Source organism: Panicum hallii, chromosome 2, assembly GCF_002211085.1.
Source record: "Panicum hallii strain FIL2 chromosome 2, PHallii_v3.1, whole genome shotgun sequence".
Taxonomy (NCBI): Eukaryota; Viridiplantae; Streptophyta; class Magnoliopsida; order Poales; family Poaceae; genus Panicum; species Panicum hallii.
In genome coordinates, this window is record NC_038043.1 from 32352985 (window position 1) to 32373457 (window position 20473).

Below are 20473 nucleotides of genomic sequence, written 5' to 3' on the forward strand. Positions count from 1 at the left end.
TTCGGGAATTTTTTGGAAAAGTTATTCGCTTAAACCATTTTTTCAGGGCTACCACCCCGGAGAAAGGGATTTTCAAATTTTTGAGCCAATTAACCCATTTTAACAATCAATTCAAATTCTTAATATTTTACACAACCCATGCCCCGATTCTTTAGATCCTTTTTCCAACCCTTGGGATTTGGACACAAGGCTCGGTGGCTATGGGACACATGTCATCAATGGTTTATTTTTCAAAATTTTGGAAGATAAGGAAAGAAGATTCAAGACTGATTTAACACTCAACCTGATTTTTTATTCAACCTAAGGCTCGGGGGCTACTCCATATCACCTTCAGAAGTACTTGGAAGCCTGCAGTACTCAACTACAAGAGCTCGGGGGCTTGTCAGTCCTGGGGCTACGGGACTGCACACTTGGCATAGACTTTCTAGAATACAGGATGGGGCATGTCCCATATTGCACCAATGTTGTAACTACTCGGACACGAGTAGAACTAGTCGCAACAGAAGAAAACTACCCGAGTACAGGTAGGACTCCTAGGCTAGTATCGGGCTAGGATTTCCATGTAACTATGTCCCCATAGACTATATAAGGGCAGGAAGGGACTCCCTCGAAACACATCAAACCCTAAGGCAATACAAACCACCACACAGGACGTAGGGTATTATACATATTGTGGTCTGAACCTATCTAAAGTTTCATGTTTCTTGCACCTTCGAGTTTCATACAATCTACCACCTCGGGGGTATCCCTTAGTGGGCTTGGAGGTTAAACACCGACACAAACCTTTCACATACATTGCAGCTCCAAATCTTTAAGAACAACAAACTGGGACACTTCCCAGCCCATATCTCATATGGAGTCTTTTCCATAGATTTAGTTGGTACCTAGTTCAGGGTAAATGCAGCCGTTTCAAGAGCATAGCCCCAAAAATACAATGGAAGCTCAGAATGGCTCATCATTGACCTTACCATGTCCAACAGGGTTCAGTTTCTCCTCTCAGATACACCATTGCACTGCGGTGTTGTAGGTGGAGTTAATTGTGGAATAATTCCACAATTCTTTAGATGATCTTCAAACTATTCGCCCCCGAAATCTAATCGCAGAAACTTAATCATCTTGCTAGTATGATTTTGTACTTCATTTTGGAACTCTTTAAACTTTTCAAAAGATTCCACCTCGTTCTTCATCAAGTAGATATAACCATATCTACTTAAGTCATCAGTGAAGGTAATAAAGTACTGATATCCACCTCTTGCATTTTTATTCATTGGACCACATACATCAGTATGTACTAGGCCTAATAAGTCACTTGCCCTCTCACTTGTCCAACAAAGAGGAATTTTGTCATTTTTCCAAGTAGGCATGACTCGCAAGTCTCAATTGATTCATAATCAAAAGAGTCAAGAAGACCATCTTTATGGAGCTTCTCTAAGCGTTTCTTGCCTATATGGCCTAAGCGACAATGCCATAAGTAGGTCGGATTCAAATCATTTGTGCAAGTTCTCTTAGTATTAACATTATTGATTTCTTTACTTTCTAGGTCTACAACATAAAGCCCATTCACAACAGGACAACTTCCATAAAACATGCCTTGCATAAAAATAGAACAACATTTGTTCTTTATTAAAAGTCATAACCATCTGTCTTCCAAACATGAAGAGGAAATAATATTCTTATTAAGTGCAGGAACACAATAACAATTATTTAGTTCTAGCACTAATCCTAAAGGTAGCCTCAGAGGATATGTGCCGATCGCCTACGCAGCAACTTTTGCTCTATTTCCAACGCGCAAGTCCACCTTGCCTCTTGCAAAGCGCTTAACTCTTATCAACCACTGCAACAACTTGCAAGTGTGAATCATCGCACCGGTATCAAATACCCAGTCATTATTAGAATGAGTTGCAAGATTGATTTCAATAACATTTATACCTTTAGCAGCCTTGTCCTTTTTGATGTGTTCCAAATACTTTGCGCAATTCCTCCGCCAATGTCTAGTCTCCTTACAGTACTAACATTCATCTCCTGCCTTGGTGCCAGCCTTCTCCTTGCCTTTCGTCTGAGTGGGAGTCTTACTCTCCTCAGATTTCTTGGCCTTAGTGAAGCACTTACGCTTCTATCCACCCTTCTGTACGGTCATCACATGACCGTGAGTCTTCCTAAGACTCTCTTCTGCCTGCTTAAGCATCCCATGCAGTTCAAGCAGAGTCTTGTTCAAGCCATTCATATGATAGTTCAGCGTGAACGGCTCGAAACTAGGGGGAAGTGACCGGAGAATCACATCAACGGCCAGATTGTCATCCAGTGGGGAGCCTAGTCGCCCCAATGACTCAACATGACCAATCATATCGATCAAGTGAGGACTCACCGGTTCCCCTTCTGCAAGCCTAGATCCAAACAGGGCCTTCGAGGTTCGAAACCTCTGCCCACCCTTGCTTGGTTCTCAAACATTCCCTTCAACCTCACAATCATATCTTGATGGTTAGTGCTCTCAAACTGCTTTAGGAGCTCAGGACTCATACAGGCGAGCAATAAACACTAGACATCAACAACATGATCAGTATGCTTCACATACTGTCGGTATTGAGCCGTGTTGTGTCCAACACCTTCTGGCTCTTCCGGGTAGGGCTGCTCAATCACGTACTACTTTTTCTCTTGCTTGAGAACAATTCTCAAGTTTCAAAACCAGTTTATAAAGTTAGTTCCATTCAGTTTTTCTTTGTCAAGAATAACGCGCAAATTGAAGCTTGATGAGCTAGACATCTACAACAGGGAGATATGCAAGGATTAGCACTACCTCCGTTAACACTTTTAACAAAAAGGATTTTCAACCATTATGTCTTGCTAATGACCCTCCGATATGAGATCCAATATTTTCTATGAAACTAGTGAGGTTTGGCATCACCGCTAGAATCATGGCAAATAAGGTAGACAACATTTGCCAATCGCATCATATGCAACTCTCGTTTGTTGAGTGGCATCATATGCCCCGGCTCCCAACTCTCGTACCCCAAACCCCAAGTCCAACTTGATAGCTTCGTCAAGTAAACGAACACTATGCTGTGGTGTCCGACACCACCCTATGGGTCACCACCCTATGGATCGATGTAGAAGATGACACCCTACTTTGGTAGACCCGCCACAAACTAACAAGAACCAATAGGTGCAGCTGTTGGAAGGGCATATAAAACTCAATTTTTCGCGAGGGATTCATCATATTCATAACAGGCATTTAATAAATATGATAAGCTCAATAATATTGTGACAGCATGATCTTTTTCTTCATCACCTGTGAAAAATCAGCATGCTTGTGGGCGAGCGTCGACGAACACGAACACATGCACCCCCATGTGCCGCCTCTTGTTGCCTATCATCCGGTCGTCAATCCGCCACCAGCGATGTGTTACATTTATTTTTCAACTATTACAAACTAATAGAAAAAATAAAATATATTACATCACGGACCATGCATCACATGTCGGTAGGCAGATCGATAAAATAACAGCCTCAACCCTGGCTGTAAAAACTTGCGGCACGTAGGCCACACAAATTATTACACACGGATCATTACATGATTTTGAGGCCATACCATCACATCATTCTCTACAAAAACGAGTCATGCGTTTCTACCACGTATTTTTGCAATGCACAATTAATCCCGTTAGCTGGTGACGGATAGGATGGATTTTCGCACGCCGTTAACAATTAACAAGCACGGCATTTCCACCAGCATAGCTGCAAACGTAGCATACCAACCACTTCGCTACATGAACTCGCAACCTCATGGTCAGCCGCACGACGCTCACACATCGTCATAATTTGACGGTTAGTTAGCCGATCACATAATTGATGAAGCAAGAATGGAGTAAAGTGGTCCGATTCGCACCTATCGCTATCCAGTAAAACGGTCCGTTCTACAACTAAAAGCGCAAATTTTGGATCCAAAATCAGCGCAACGCAAGCACGGCTCTAGTACCACTGAAAAGAAACGTGGAACGCTACACTAGCGCAAACAACAATTAACCACATTTGCGCAGGATCACTTGCAGGTCGAGGATCATGGATCTTATACCTTCCCATTATGCGGCGCAGCGGAAGACAGAAAACCGCGAGTAGTCGATATAGTAGATGTCGGGAGGTAGTCATATAGCCTGACATAGTGCGTAAACGAGCAGCACCTCTACGGAAGTTCACAGGTGAACGACACGCTCCCATGGACAGCAGCAACTCGCAGGGCAACCATGTACAGCAGCTCGGCGGCCAGCACGTCCAGACGTGGCGGCGGCCAAAACCTCACGGTGGCTAGACTCTAATTAGGTTAATTAGCTCTCTGGCCGGTGATTAGAATTTATAACCCATCTAATGGGCCATCCGTATGGGCCAGCTAGTGGGCCAGGCCTGATGCTCACGGGCACAAGTCCAACAGCTTGTCCTCTTCCATGTTCCATCGGTGTTGGAGGAGAGCCATTGGCATCGGTGAAGATGCAACCTGGAAACAAAAGGGAATGGGGATGGGCAGGAGGGTTGCGGCGCGGAAATGAGAGGGGAGGGGCATTGCTGGAGATGAGGTGCGGGTGCGCGCGCGGGTAAACGTTGGTCTGGTGGGCCCAGCGGGTATGGGGGATACCCGGTGAAAGAAGTCGTATGTTTCTAGTGGAAACATTTTAGAATCGCCGGTTTCCAATTAGCCCCATCCCTCGCCTGCGCTACAATCTATCAGGGGTAAGGGGTGTTTAACGCTCGGTGAGGAATGTATCCAAAAGATTCTCTTTACAGGATAGATAGATTAATCATAGTTTCCACTCTCTCGCAGCACAACGTAGCTGCTGTTTCTCCTGCTGCCTCGAATATCCATTAGCTTGAACAAAGTAAAACAATAGTTAAATCGTGGCTGGACAGAGCTAATAACTTGTTTGGAATTTGTCTGCACAACAGAGTTCAGTGCATGCATACTGCCTAAGTAATGATTTTGAATATCATGATGCACTGAAGTCAGTACAGGAAGCCACATCTGAGGGAAAATGACCTTAGGTTGCTGGATATAAAAGCGAAAAAAATAAACGCACACAGAGCCTAATTGGTTTGCTACCAATTTTTGCCATGCCAAAATCAAGACATGCCAATAAAATTTGGATATCAATTGGTTCATGTCTAAAATTTGGTCACCTCAATATTTGTGACCAAAATCATGGCATGTTACTAGAAACTTCTTAAACCTTACAAGAGGGAAAAATATTGGTTGGCATATTTTGGCACTAAACCAAATGAATACCTAATTTCTTGCCAACAATTTGGCATGCTCTAATTTTGGCATCCCACCAAGCAGGCTCACAGAAACTAAAATACAAATATACCTAGCATGTCATATTCTGTATCAGTGACTTCCCAAAATAAATGAATCATGGGCATGTGTATTGTGAAATACTAAAGCAACAACAGAATAAGAAACAATGTGGAGACCTGATTTCAATCAGGGAAAAAAAGCTAACCCACATCACATACCTCTAATGTGTCTGAAGAATAATTTATTAAACAACTTAAGACCTGTTTAGCAAATTATCAAGATTTTATGAAGCATGCGGATTCTGCACCAGAAGCATAGATCACAAAATCAGTGTGCTTGAAGCTCTCATCTAGATGTCACTAACAGATGACCATATTACCAAGAACAAATGAAGTCTATCAAGAAATTGAATACGATACACATTGATGCCATTCGGCTTCAAACCACAAGCACTTAGCTCTCAAGTCTCAACCACACACTTATCCTCAATATTGTCATTTTTTTGGTAAATCTCTGTGCCTGAAGTCATGATTTTCTTCTCTTCACACTCAGAGACTGCATTAGAAAAGTGATTCTTCAACACTGTCAAAATATCTGATTCTGAAGCTCCAGCCAGTTTAAACCTTTCAACAGACGCATCAAGATTTTTCTTCCAATCACCGAAACTGAGCTTAAACTCCACTTGAGAGCGCTCGAAAAGCATATTACCCCAGAAGAGGTGAATCTGTTGCCTCATTACTGCTGCCTGCTCAGCTGCTTCTTCTGGTGTCAACTCCGGTTGACCATCTGCACTGTGTTGTTTCCTCTTTTTCCTCAGTACCTCATCCTTTTCACCTGCACCTGGTTCTCTTAACTCTGTCATTCTCTGTTCTTCCACCTTTTCCCACATCTCTGTTGCAGCCCGCATATTCTGCTCAGCACTATCAAAAAGCTTGACTGTCTCTGAAGAATCCCAGGTAGATAGGTCTACCTTATCTGCCAATGCAAATGACCAATGAAGCTTTGCAGTCTCAAAGTGTTGCTGTCCTAAAGCAAGAAGCCCTTCATAGAAGTCTGGCTTGATTTTTAGAGCCTCCTCATACTTGTGCCCTGCAAGAGCATACCTCTCTCTCACCCAATCATAAGCTGTGTGGAGCTGAGCAGCCATGACTTCCTTTGGAGAAGATTCGTCGAGAGGGATGCGCTTCCTTGCTGCACACATGTGCACATTTCCCCAATTGAATAAGGCCAAGGCTGCAACCTCCTGAAATTTAGAAGCAGCCATCTCAAAAAGGACCTGAGCCTCCTCGCTTGTCACAGTTTCCTCGAGAGCCTCGGAACACAGCTCCATTCCCAGCTCATGCAAGTCCAGATGTGCATCTGCATCAATCCCAACCTGGTTTCGGAACAACTCTGCAAATTGAAGCAACCAATCATCAATCTCAGCTTCCTTGCACTCAGCATGGCCACAGTCCTTCGCAGTCTCCATCCTCTGTTCAGCAACTCTGTTCTCCACGTCTTGCTTTGTGACCTCAGTGTCGGCTACCTCTGAAGGAGTATGTGAAATACTATCTTCACCCTTGATCAACAGCTCCTCATCCTCCTCCAACTTCTCCTCTTCTGATGACAAAGGCGGCTCCTGTTCTGGGCTCACTTCAACAAGGTGCAGCCTCAACAGTGGGAGCTTATTGTCCCCCTGCTCCTTCCCATTTTCTGTAACCTTGTGACCAACTTTATCCACAAATGATTCAGCTAACCGGAGCTCTTCTGTGGATGTGATGGTAACTAGATCACCTTCAGCATCCTTATACTTAATCAACACTGCCTTAGATGATGGGAACCTCTTCGCCACGAATTCCCGGAGCATCAGGGCGCTGCATTTCTCTGGGATCTGCCCGAGCCTAATGTCGTGGTCATACACCAGCTTGAGAGGCCTCCATCTCGTCACAATCTTTCTGTCTATAAGGGGTGCCGATGTTGCCAGTAGCGAAGAGTTTACTGGTAGTGTCTTCTGGGAGGTATTAGCAGCTGAAGCCTTGGCTGAAGATGGCGGAGAATTAGAGAACGGTACCAGCTTAGGCGATGATGCTGGGTTAGATTTCGACGTCACATTGGGATTTGACTGCGAAGGAGTGAGTGGGGCCGTGGCTGATTGTTTCTTGGGGAATGGGCGGGCGGGGAGGGAAGGGCCAATTCCGGCGACAACGGCAGAGGCACCAAGGGCAGCAGGGGAGGGGCGGCTGGTGGGCTCAGGTGCGGAGGAAGCGGAGGCGGCTGTCGACGCGTTGACACGGGAGCGGAGTCGGTGCGAGAGGTCGATGGCGTCGCGATGGTCGGGGTCGAGCGCGAGGAGCGCGAGCGCGTCGGCGAGGGCGAGCTCGTGGCGGCCGAGCGCCTCGAGCGCGCGGGCGCGGCGGAGGAGCGCGCGCGGGAAGCGCGGCTCGGCCTGGAGCGCGAGGGAGCACTCCTGGGCGACGGCCTCGTGGTCGACGGGGCGGAGCTGGAGGAGACAGGCGGCGCGGTTGCTATGGAAGACGGCGCGGTCGGGGTGGCCGCGCGGGGCGAGGCGGAGCGCGAGCTCGTACTGGCGCAGCGCCCCAGCATACTCGCGCGACTGGAACAGGCGGTTGCCCTCCTCCTTGAGCGCGTGCGCTCGCCGCAGGAGGACGCCGGCGTCCACCACCTGGTGTGGCCCCGCGCCGTTCACCGCGAGGGACGTGGTCGGAGGCGTCGTCGCCTTTGGCTCGGCCGATGCGGGCGCCGGCTTCGCGGCGGCGGCCGGCTTCTTCTTTTTGGCGCTGGACTTGCCCATGGGGATATAGGTCGAGGAGCAAAAGTTTGGGGAAACCGAGCCGAGGGACGATGTGCAGTCTGCCTACTTCGCAGTGGTAGGAGCGCCTAGGAGGCTAGCAGCAAACCCTAAAGAACTTGAGCGCCGCCGTCGGGAACGTTCCATCCGTGATGGGGATGGGGGCTCGATCGGGACTGGAAGACTCCGAGCATGCCAATTTTTGCCAGCTAAAATAATGGCAATACCTTACCAAGTTAAGTATAATCAAATTATGTAAAAAATTTAGATATTAATTTGGTTAGTGTCAAAATATACCGATAATTATTTTCTCTCTTATAAGGTTTAAAAAGTTTCTAATAACTTGACATAATTTTGATTAGAAATATTGAAGTAACTAAATTTTATACATGAATCAATTGATAAATTTTATACATGAATCAATTGATAACCAATGTGTCTCTGTATTACTCCCTCCGTTTAAAATTATGGGCTAGTTTGGTGAATATAAATACATAGATTTTACCATATATATCTAGATATATATTATATCTAAGTACATAGCGAAATATATATACCTAGATTTATCAAAATAATATACAATTTGAAACAGGGGAGTTACCGATAACCATTTTTCACGATTTTAGTGATGCTGCCCCACAACTAAAATCCAATCAATCAAGGATGCGATGGAGAACCGAATCCCTTTCATGTAGGGTGGGAGATGTGGTTTGCTGAAAAAAACAAAATTTTGTAATGAGAATTGAATCGGTAATCGGTTGACGCACCTTCAATTATTAAAAATGTAGTTTTTTTGATACCGAGGAGGGGGATAAATAATCTGCTGAAGATAAGATGCTCTAAACGGATCGGATACAAACGAATTTCACTGATATTATGTTTGTTTTCATAATTTCTTTCGGATTTAGTGACGGACACAAATTCCTATCGGGATACTGATACTTATACAGATTTTGTCAGTTATGAATGCAAATAGATTCATATTGAATATGGGACAAGACGAATGCGGATAACGTCGTTTACAAATCTCAGACATGGAGTAAAAGCAATAGCACCACACTTGTAATTACTAGTGGAGGTGCACATGCCCAGACACATATTTAAAACTAATTGTATATCACTCTACAGGATCCTCATATACTCCATGTTATATGAATTTCATCAAGAATACAGCTAAGTGGACAGATCAAAATCGAGAATATGGAAACAAATTACATCTCATGTAAGAATAATGTAGACGCACGTGTCTAGGCACGTGTTTAAAATTTAACCTACATCACATTTATTTATATTTATATTTACACCTTCTGTTTTGATTTATCCTCAAGTGAAAAATATTTTTCAAGAATTCCTTATAATTTCCGAACATAAATGACTAAGACACATTGGTATATGTGTGCGAACATTGGTTTTCATAATATAGTGGCAATGGATTTTAGATGTTGTATTGATATAAACATTGTTGAGCCAGCTATTTCATAAATATTGCCAAGCTAGCTATTACTCCGTAACATCTAGACTTTTACAGCATCATCCACCGTGATAAAATGGCACCACCACCACGGAAGACGGTCCACCCACGTTCCAGCTCTATTAGCAACCCAAATTGAATCAAAATTCTGAGGACAATCATATTAATATTACTGCATTTCCTCTATTATAAAAAGGTAACCAAACAGTTAGTAAATAAGCAACTGGCATTCTTAGGTACACTTAATATAACCAAGTAGTCTGCACTGTTTGTCATTCCCACCAGTCCACAAGGAAAATGTGCTACGTATGTTTCAAATTTTCTTTTCTTTTCTTTCTAAAAAGTGGACAATTATGAGAAATCAAATAAATATTCTAACCATCATCACCAACAAGCCAGCGAAAACAGTATCAATGCGCCATCTTGTCTCACATGTTATTCTTCATGCAATGTCAATGCTAGTTAGCTAAAAGAAAGCCTACAGATTATTTCTTGAGCCTGTAAATTCCTCCGAGTACAAGTGCGATTCTTATTCATGGCAAATGGAATTCTATTCTATGGAACACACTAACCCTACCGTACCGAATAGACCACTACAAACCACAACACAAGAATCGGCTAGACGGCTAGACCAGGCAGTTCAACTCACCTCTCCAGTTCACTCTGTACATGAAACTTCACTGTTCTTTTGTTCTTTTGTGTATGATCTTTTGTGTATGATCTAGTTCGGTGATGGTACGGAGTAGCAAGCAGAGAACTAAAGCAAAAAAGTTTGTCATTTTGCACTGGTAATTCAGTGCCATGTGCCATGATCTACGAATAGTCTGAAGTTAATGCCTTCTTGCAGAAAAAAAAAGATATATCATCCAATATTTGCACAACCATAAAAATGAGATGATATATCAAATTATGATCCCATTTATTGTCAGAACCAAGAGGCCTCGGATTCAGATTTCTTTTACTATGATTTAAATAGATCAACATCATGAGAGAGGAAGGGTAAAGCAAAGGTGGATCTTACTTAAAGGTCAAAGGGATCCATCACTTCCTTTGTTGCTTTGCCAAGACGCACCAACGCATTCAATTCCTGCATGAGGATCACGAGTAGTCAATTAACTCTTAATATGGCAAGACTTGGCATTTGCATTTTTAAGATAAGCTTCTTCAAATAAATATCTGATTGAACATCTAAAAGCCTTGCATTATAGATTGGAATCATGCATCCTAATCATAATAAATCTGTTCTGAAAAACATTTCAAACTAAAATATATTCCCCTAACTAGACAGTTGTTGGAACTTTACTACAAAATATACTGAAACATACTGGTATCCAACAAATTTGAAAAAGAATTGAGATTTGCATGTATCCTGAATAACTGAACAAGAGTAGCAATTACAGTGTTTGTCACTTCTACCTTCATGAATAACTGGATCAGATTTGTACAGCATTAGTTCTTCTGGCAGTCATATCCATCTTTAGAGCCTGGAAATTAGAGAGCTTGTCATAGCCAAAATCACCAGAATTAATTAATAAGCATCAAAACACGATGTGTTAGCTATTAACCATAGACAGCAAGATATGTGATTCTGTTATCATAGACAAAAAGGTTATATGTTACAATTATACAGAGGAGAGAGTAGTAACCATGGAGAACTTAAATTTGGGAAGAAAGAGACTGCATCACCAATTAACTTAAATTTAATAATTGAAAAAATTAATTGGGAGTTCCACACCATAAAGAGATTGCATCACCAGTGTGCTTGAATCTGAGCCACCGATAGAAAGTGGCAAGAAGCGTTCATGTATGAATCTAACATAAATCTATCATGAGACAGTTAGAAATTAGGATACTGTTATAATAGCAGTACAATGCATTGACTAATACAATCCTCAAAGCCATTTTTGTTTCATCCTGATTAAATATCTAGTACCAACAAGAATTATTCGCCCAAGGTTTATCAACCAGGATTTCGCTTGGAAACTTATCCTAACCTCAGCCTAAATCTAACATGCTTGATGTTCCTCAAATTCACCGAATTTATCAGACCTAGGCGGCTAGGCCCCTAGCTCATGCCCAATGACCAAATCATCAAAATAGCAGCCAGTGGGACCAACCAAAAAACGAGTAAGAACCAAAAGTTCTCTCATTTGGACCAAACATTCATGAATATAGGAGTAACTGCAGGTATTAATCATACAAATTCAGTAGTAACAACAAAGTAAATAAGCGTTTCGTGGCTTACCTCAACTAACTCCAAATGGTATGTGTGATGGAGGTGGGGAGGTGGTGCTTGGTACAGTGCCCCTGGGCAACAACCTGATCGAAGGGCTAATTGAAGAGGAAGGAACTGAAGATGGTATCAAAATCTATCAAGAATGGTAACCAACTCATTAAGATGAATTCATTTGTCACCAAGATCAATGTCTACCAGTCAGCCCCAAGTTTTTCAGCAGACTTGCTAAATGACCCTCATGGTACATTCATCACAACATAATAATTTCCTGCAACTCAAAGACTTCTCCAATCATCACTGAGAAACTCTACATTGGTTCTCCATGTATAACCAGAATAAAAGTGTGGCGTACTCTCTAAGTAATTACCTTTAGCACCCACCTGCCTGGATACAGAATGGCATACTGCCCAAAACATTGATCTCTACAACTTCCCACCTTCCCGTTATAATCCATAAAGCCCTTGAAGATATATTGCCTGACCTTAGAAGATAGTATCTAGCACAAATATTTGTAAAGTCCTATGCGATGGAAACAAACAACCCTAATGATTCAAATAAAATATCTATGGAGCATTATATGGTAGCATGGAACAATCAGCACCTATTACCCTCTTAGGCGAACTATTTTTCCATGTCATGTTTTGATTTCCAAACAAAATTAAAGCAATATATATACATACCAAACAGTGAGATAGTTCCCTCTCATGACTGATGTCATGGACTGCATATGCCAATGATCCAAAGAACTTGAGCCCCTCACTTCATATTTCGGCCTAGCTTTTTTTTCATTTCTTCCTTATTTCCTTGTCCAATGATACAAATTCGAGCCGTTAAGTTGATTTGCTCAATCTACCGCCAGATACTACTTACTAAACAGATTCAAAAGCATTGGGTTCCAAAAGAAGAAGAAAATAATTATATCTTGTCTTTCTGGTCTACACTTACTCCTGCATGCAAATACGTTTCAGAGTACCACTACCCTCAAGTTGATTGTCAATATTTCTGCATACTTGAAACATATAAAAGGATAATTTAGTAAGTAGTGACCGCACGAATAAAATAGAGCATGATAATTTTCGGAGTGTAAGCAGCACAAACAAGTCAGGGTTATGGAGATTCCTTGGTTGGTTGTTGTGATTATTGGCCTATTAGGGCCTAACACTACAAAAAATGCAATTGAACAGTAGCATAATTAGAAACTGTAATGAAGATTATTTATTTATGTGCAATACAGTCTATGGCAAATGTGTCTGAGAACAAAAGGAGAGTGAATATTATAGGAAGATAACTCACTGGCAAAGATGTTCGCCTTAGTTTCAGAAGACCATCCTGCCTGTTTCCTTGGTCATCTAATGCTTTCAAGAGTATTTTATGTGGATGTTTGCATTTTCCAAGCATACAGGTTAGTCATTTAGACATTGATGGAACACAGCCTGACCATATCATAAAAGAGAAAGTGTAAGAAATCGAGCCGAAGATAAAAATGTATCATACAGAAGAAAAGGAGCAAAGTATGTTTCTTTGTTTAGCACAATCTTTGCTCTTTTTTCTCTTGCTTGCACCCGAATTAATATAACCAGATTAACATCTATATTGCGATGGAAAGCACATTATTTGAAACCCGTCACGAAATCTAAGGAAACATGCACCACATGTATGCTCTTCTTTTTGTATGAAAATGGTATACAGTCTGATGACAATCTGAATATGGAATGAGCAGATGGACTGAACAGGAGGAAAATGCAGATCAGGCTTACAGTAAGAACCCATCATAGGGACTCCAATTTCAATTAGTTTTCAGGATTTGTGGCTTGCTTTTTTCTCTCAACATGCTTGCAAGAGATAGTCAATCATTGCTACAAACTTTATCCTCCTAGTCTACCCATAATGGGAAAAATAGATTCAGTCTATCAAACAAATCTGATGAAAAGAGGACCTTCACAAAAATGATAATGAAAAGTGGAAATATATATGAAATAGATTATCAAGGTGTTCGCAATCTCCTAGGATTCCTTCCTACCACTAATCAGAAAAATCTTTTTTTCTAAAACAGATAAGGGCTTATGATAAGCATACAATACTTGTACACGATACTAATTATAGCTTCTCTTAATGGAATACATTCTGAAAATTAAACCAACGCCTGAATTGTAAAAAAAATGATCAGTGCCTCCACAATCAGCAAGAAGTTCGACAAGCTTGTATATGCACCCATTCTTCAACCCATAAAACTTAAGAAAATCGGACTAATACCATCTTCCAGAAGAGACGAGTCTGCAAGTATGCAAAACAAGCCAAATGTGACAAGATCAATCCATGAATCACAAGGACCATTACTGCCCGTTGTTGGCCTTCTTCATCAGCTAGTAAATCCATTGATATTTCATGCTTTCAGCTAGCTTGTTTACCTTAGGCAAGCACAGTAGCTCAATTTCTCTTCTCCTTCTCTTTTGCTTCTTTCATCAAATAGTACTCCTCTATTGATTAAGCTAACCTGGGACTCCCCTCCTGGCAAACTAAAATGGAATGACGAAGAGTGAGTTGCCTCCAAGTCACGTCATACATAAAAATTTGAAACATGCATGTAAACCAATAGTATATACTGAAATCGTATACCCAGCTCTAAGTTTACATTGTACTAATGATGTAACAGAGGTGAGGGAGTATAAATACCCCAAGGGCCGGCCGACCCCTTTGTGGGCCTCCAGGTCCTTATCTCGTGTGTCTTGCTCGGGCTGGTCTGTGCTGCATTTTCGGCGACGTTCCCCCACACTTGTTTCTGTACCTGCTTTATTTGACACAAGGACAAACTATAGGCAAATACTCTGCCGGTAAATACTGGGGAGTTCAAATCTTTATTGAATTTCAAATATGAGGGCACATTACAATGAAGGGACATTGGAAATAAAATCTGAAAGGGAAATTATGTGCCCTGAATGATAAGGCGGGAAGGCAAAGGATATACCTTTAGGTGCCATCCTTCCCTATGGTCTTTGCCAAGTTGCTCACCTTGGAGCAAAGACCGTGACGAAGAGTCTCATAATCATCCTAAGGGCCTTGAGCTCGAGTGCACTCTTCGCTACCTGGTCACTCAGCTTTTTATGTTCCTTGTGCATCTCAAGGATGGTGCGCACAAGCTGAGCGACACTCGGCCCCTTGGGGGTCTTTTCCTCGCTGCTCTCGTATTGCCCTAGGGGCCGTTTGATCGGAGGGGAGCGATTCCTTCTAATCTTGCTGCGCGAGGGGGACAAGGCTACTGACTTGGCCTGCTCCTTATCCTTTGGAGTGGGGGTACGGTCTCCTACTACGCGAAAATGTGGCTTAGGCGCTGGGCTATCGGGCGTGTGGGAAGGAGTGGAATAGTTATGGCAGACGACGTCGCCGGACTTGGTCTTCAAGGTATACTCGTAGTGCTCTCTCAGCGCCAACCGTGGTTCGTCATCGTCGTGGAAGAGGCGCGCGGCCACCATCTTCTTGGTGCCGAGAACTCCCGTTGTCAGCCTCTCGTGGGATGGGCACGACCACCCCTACCCCTCTGGGTGCTGGACGATTTGGAGGACTGTGGCACCGAACGGGGGGCCGAGGGGCCACCTTCTAGGGTCGGCCGACCCCTATCTGGCTCCACTCAGAGCCTACTTCCCTGGTGCCGGCAGAATGGAAGGGGTGTCTCCATCATCGCCTTGACTTCTTTCTCAGTGCAGGTAGTGATCAAGGCCCGGTTCGCTGTCGAGGGCTCTCCCTCGAGATCGAAGGTGGAAATGGAGCCGACGAACGGAACAAGGGCCTTGCCAGCCATGGTGGTGCAGAGGGTGTAGTAGAGGAGTGGAGATGAAGGGGAAAAGATGTTGAGGTGGAGAAGAAAGGAGAATGGAGGGTGCAATTTAAAGAGGAGAGGGCCCGAAATCGTATCTTCCCTTCGGAGAAACAAAGTGGCGCTAAAAGGGAAGTGAAGAGAGTTTTTGGCCAAGCTTAAATTCAAAAGATGGGGGCCATGGCTAGGGGGGAGGGGGGGTTCCGACCGAACCAGGGGTTCGGCCGAACCCCCCAGGCGCTGATGGGCCTCCCCTTTTGCTAACGGGCTAAGGTTGCTAAGGCTTTTGTGTAAAAGTTGGTTTGGGCTCTTTAATTGGGGAAAGGAGATGAAATGCATTGAAATCTATCAAGTTCATAACATCCACCTCTTCATTTAAATTAACGGGCTCAAGGAAAAATTTTAAACGATGGCCATTTACCTTAAAGATCTTATCTTCATCCTCTTGAAGTGTGATTACTCCATGTGATGATGTGTTGATGATAGTATCACTACAAGAAATCTATTGATCTATGACATAAAATTTTCATCACAGATCACTGAGAACCCATCATAAAGCAATGTCTGTGACGTTTTTGCATAATGTCATGGATCAAGCGTCACAAATTACATCTCGTGACGTTTTAGCCGTAAACGTTACAGATTGATATAATCCATGACGTTTCTAATTCGCCATAAAATAGCCTTAGGCCCGCTTAGCCCAACCCAAGCCCAAGTTTAGTGATGAAAATAAACATCATAGACGGTTGCCAAATGTGTTAATATTCATCATGGAACAGGTGATGTGGCTGATGACATGGAGGATGATATGGCTGATGACAAGTCGGCTGACATGGCTGATTATGTGGCGACTAACACGGCGGATGACGTGTAGGCTGATGTGGCAGATTACATGGCAAATGATGTGGCCAATGACCCATGGCGGATGACGTGGCTGATGACATGGACGCTGAGATAGCTGCAAACGTGGACATGACCTCATCACAGCCCATTTGTGAAATAGGCCCATACGCTGATACATTTTTTTCAGGGAGAAAGTGGAGCCCATCTGGTATTCAGCCCATTAAAAAATAGGGCCCATTTTTACAATTAATCCGTTATCATCTCAGCCCACACTAGATATAAACCGGCACATTTACATGTACCGAATGCTTGTTAACCCAACATATTAAACATCTCATCACATGAAATAAGTTATGATTCAACATCTCATCATATACATACAATCTAATTTAGGTTTTAATCCAGCACATCTCACAATATTGCACCATGAAACTTCAACCGATCCTGTACTTGTACAAGAAACTAACAGCAAAAGCATGCAGTTTGCAGCAGCATATATAAGGTTACCTTCAACGTGACAGCACCTAAACTAAAACTCCAGTAAAATACAACATAGCTTCAGGTCTGATGCAGCAGGACAATCTAGTTCTTCAAGCTTTTTTGCCTTTGTCCCTGTAATATGAACCCATAAAAATATTAGTTACCAGAACAAATAAGGCCATAAGATCAACGCTGCAGTTAGATGCAATTGCATGTAGTCAACAACAGTTGCTAACAAATTGCTCGGTTAACAACTTGCATTAGCCTGCAGCTATTTCGAGCAACAGAAATAAGTTATCCACCACCAGATAGCTAATCAAGTAAGAAGCATCACCAGTTAGCTAACAAGTCAGAGGATTAGACTATGGTGCCTTGCAATGATAGCCTTCATTGTTGCTCAGAATAAATAAACAACCAATATTGAGCTGCACTTTATTTGTTTGCTACTGCTGCCATCGACCAAAAAGAAGAAAGACAAGCAAGTAGAGCTGAAAATAAGTTGTTTACCTTGCTGCTTACTGCTGCGCTAGCTGGTGAACTAAATGAAAGGCAGCTGCTTGCTACTGTCGGCCAGAGAGAAAAATTCGAACAGAGAACAAGCCAAAAATTTAATCGATTGAAAGGTCAAGGCAAGATTGGATCCTGTACCGTTGTTGGCCTGTGGCAATCAAAACAAACCAGCCAGGCTCTAGCAGCTGCAAATCAATAAGCAAAGGACAACACTGCTGCTGCTCTGAATTGCCGACGACTGAATAAAACAGCAGAGAACCGAGAGCTGAGGCAGCGAACAGAGAAAGAAAGAAGGCCGAGCTGAGCATAGAAAACGCAAAACACCAGCTACGGAGGCAGGCACACAAGAAGAAATTAGATCACACTAAGTTACGGTGCCACTTGAGGACAAGATACTGTAGAAACAGGTAGATGCGGGAACAAAAATGAATTTGCTTTGAGCTACAGACCCGAAATCAAAGCACGGAGATCCAACCAAGAAACAGACTCGCTGACGGAACCAAATCACAGGCATAGGGAACAAAAGACTAAATAGATCGAGTTGCTGCTGCTGTAAGAACAAGTCAGATCCTGAGACATGCTCCCCAACCAGATCTCGAGTGGCTCCAGCATCTACTGCCTGCAGAGCCAAATGAAACAGAGAGGATGCGACAGAACTCGGCGTTACCTGACGGGCGGGCAGGAAGGAGTGCGTGACCGCGACAGCGACGAGGAGCGCTGTCGAGGCTGCGGCGGCGAATCTGAGATCGGCGTCCCGGCAGGTCCTCGCAAATGGCCACCGCTGCCTTGATGCCCCGACGTTACTGGGAAATAAAGGTTGTGCCATGATGCCGTGCGCCCGTACCGCTGGCCGGATCCGGCGCCTGGCAAGGGGTCAGGGGTGTGTAACACCCCATGTCTTTAAAACCTTAAGTAAAAAAAAAATCTAAATATACCATCATACATAATAATTTAGTATTATTGAAACAATAATTTAATTATATGTGTGTATATGCATATGTATGTATGTGGGTATATGAGATTTGTTCTTTTGTATTTATAACCATACATGCTCAATATGTTATAAAAAAATGTAGCATAAAAATACTTACAAAATATACTGCAAACACCATTTGCAAATTCAAATATTTAACCCAAGAGATTACTGGTAATTCAAATCCTATTAGTCTTAAATTTAAAATAACTTTTAAACGGTGGCTCAAATGAACTTTTGGCTAAAATAAATATTGTAGATTTTCAAATTTCCTACAACTTTCGTGTTTAAAGATTTTCAAATTTCTATTTGAAATTTTTTAAAAAAATTAATTTGAATCATGACCCTGTTCCCTCTCCCTCCCTCTCTCTTCTCTCTCCCTCCCCTACTCTGCTCCGGTCGGCAGAGAAGCACCGCCACGCGGCCAGGCATCTCTACACCGGTGAGCCACGCCAAAGGACAGCGTCCCGACCGGCTCGCGACCAAATCGCCCTTGTCACACCCGATTTATAAAAACATAAATCGAGCAATCATATATGCGCCAGGATCAAGTCACGCATATATACAACAGATTATCAAGATATCACAACACATGTCACGAATAAAATGAATATCTTTATTACAACTGAATCAAGAATCAGTTCAAGAAATGCGGAAGCATAAAATGAATACATGAAGAGCTGGGCGCCACAGGGATGTCGACTGGGAGACAAACGCCTAGAAGTCGTCGAAGCCGCTGACGTAGTCCTCCACGTTGCCGGGCACTGAGCAGCAGTCGAAGATATCCAAAATAGAACAGAAGAGTAGAGAGGCAAGTGTGAGTACAAACTAGTACTCAACAAGTATAACACAGACTATGAGGCTCTAGGCTAGCTGACTCAACTGCATTAGCTTTTAGTCTTGGCAAATTTTATTAAAGCTAATTACTACAAGTGGATGAATTACCATAACCCAATTACATAAGAAATTAATCGGTATTAATTAAGAACTACTGAGAACCATCCAAACCACAACCACCCTGGGAATCTCCCTAATCAAAGGTTGATAACCCCACTAATCAAAAGGAGGATCTAGGCCGCTCATGACTGTGAGCACAGCTGATATATCAGTTTTACACTCTCGAGAGGTTGCACAACTTTACCCACAAGTCGTGAGCTACGCTAGTTGTTCATCCCACTTCCTTAGGTGAGATGGCTAGCAAGCACACTACGAGACCGTTACAAAGGATCACGTTGGTAAGGTGTAACCGCTAAGGATTCTGGATCAGCAACGATGGGGCCCACCTCCGGGGGTACAAGACACACAGCACAGACCAAGCCGGAGGAGCAGGGACCATTGAAGCTTACCACCCCTCTTGCCCACGCAGGTAAGTTACTCCCGAACCAACACGACCTAATTAGTAAGTCAAGACCGTCCCATTCCAGTCTTGTGGTTGCGCGGTTGTCCCAGGTTGTCGCTCTATGAACCGGTCCTTATGGAGAGTGGCCAACCAAGCACTAAGCACCGTGCCGGCCCTCTAAACCATGTTTCTAACAAAACATCTTTTATCGAGACGTGAGCCGCTCAAGCACACAGCACAGAGGGCCACTCTCAGAATTAAGTTGCATATACCATTAATCAAATTTAATTAAAAAGGACCAAGTGTGTTATAGCGCAGCAACCTAACACAACTAACCAAAATGCAACCCAAAGGATATATATAAAGGATATAAAGTGGCTAGGAAAGTCCTTATAGGCATACAGTATTAAAATGCAGTATGAAATTGTATTTAAAAGTGATAGGATGTTCATGTTATACTTGTCTTCCTCGTACTCTCCCGGCTGCTGCTCGAACTGCTCGGAAGATGGCTGCTCCGGGTACTGCTCCGGTGGCTCGACGTCTACTCACGATCGTATCAGCAATACATGGGCCACATGCACACACATGCAAACAATAGCCAAAATATAAGAAACAGTACACCAATACATTAGAACAGCACATAAAACTGGCCTAGAACTATTCTACGCGTTACAAAGATCGCGTGGATATAAAGAACACCCTAAACGGAGCTAAGACGCGAAATCTAGGGCTAAAACAAGG

At 43.0% G+C, this 20473-nt stretch overlaps 1 protein-coding gene and 1 long non-coding RNA gene across 16 annotated transcripts; both read right to left on the minus strand.

The window, feature by feature from the left end:
* Positions 1-5477: 5477 nt before the first annotated feature.
* Positions 5478-8241, minus strand: LOC112883583 (protein CLMP1). The gene has a single exon (XM_025948906.1). The coding sequence runs from the start codon at positions 8070-8072 to the stop codon at positions 5742-5744; it is 2331 nt and encodes a 776-aa protein (XP_025804691.1). The 5' UTR covers positions 8073-8241; the 3' UTR covers positions 5478-5741.
* Positions 8242-8513: 272 nt separating this feature from the next.
* LOC112883584 lies at positions 8514-18286 on the minus strand. Of its 15 annotated transcripts, none has more exons than XR_003226884.1 (9): positions 17418-18286; positions 16938-17042; positions 14450-14561; positions 13070-14292; positions 12722-12785; positions 11786-12579; positions 10957-11024; positions 10562-10627; positions 8514-8782 (listed from the first exon to the last, which is right to left on the minus strand). It is a non-coding gene; the product is annotated as an uncharacterized LOC112883584 (long non-coding RNA). The 15 variants fall into 15 exon arrangements; XR_003226885.1 differs by having other exon boundaries at positions 11786-12044; positions 12144-12236; positions 12457-14292; XR_003226878.1 differs by having other exon boundaries at positions 11786-13209; positions 14185-14292.
* Positions 18287-20473: the final 2187 nt, after the last annotated feature.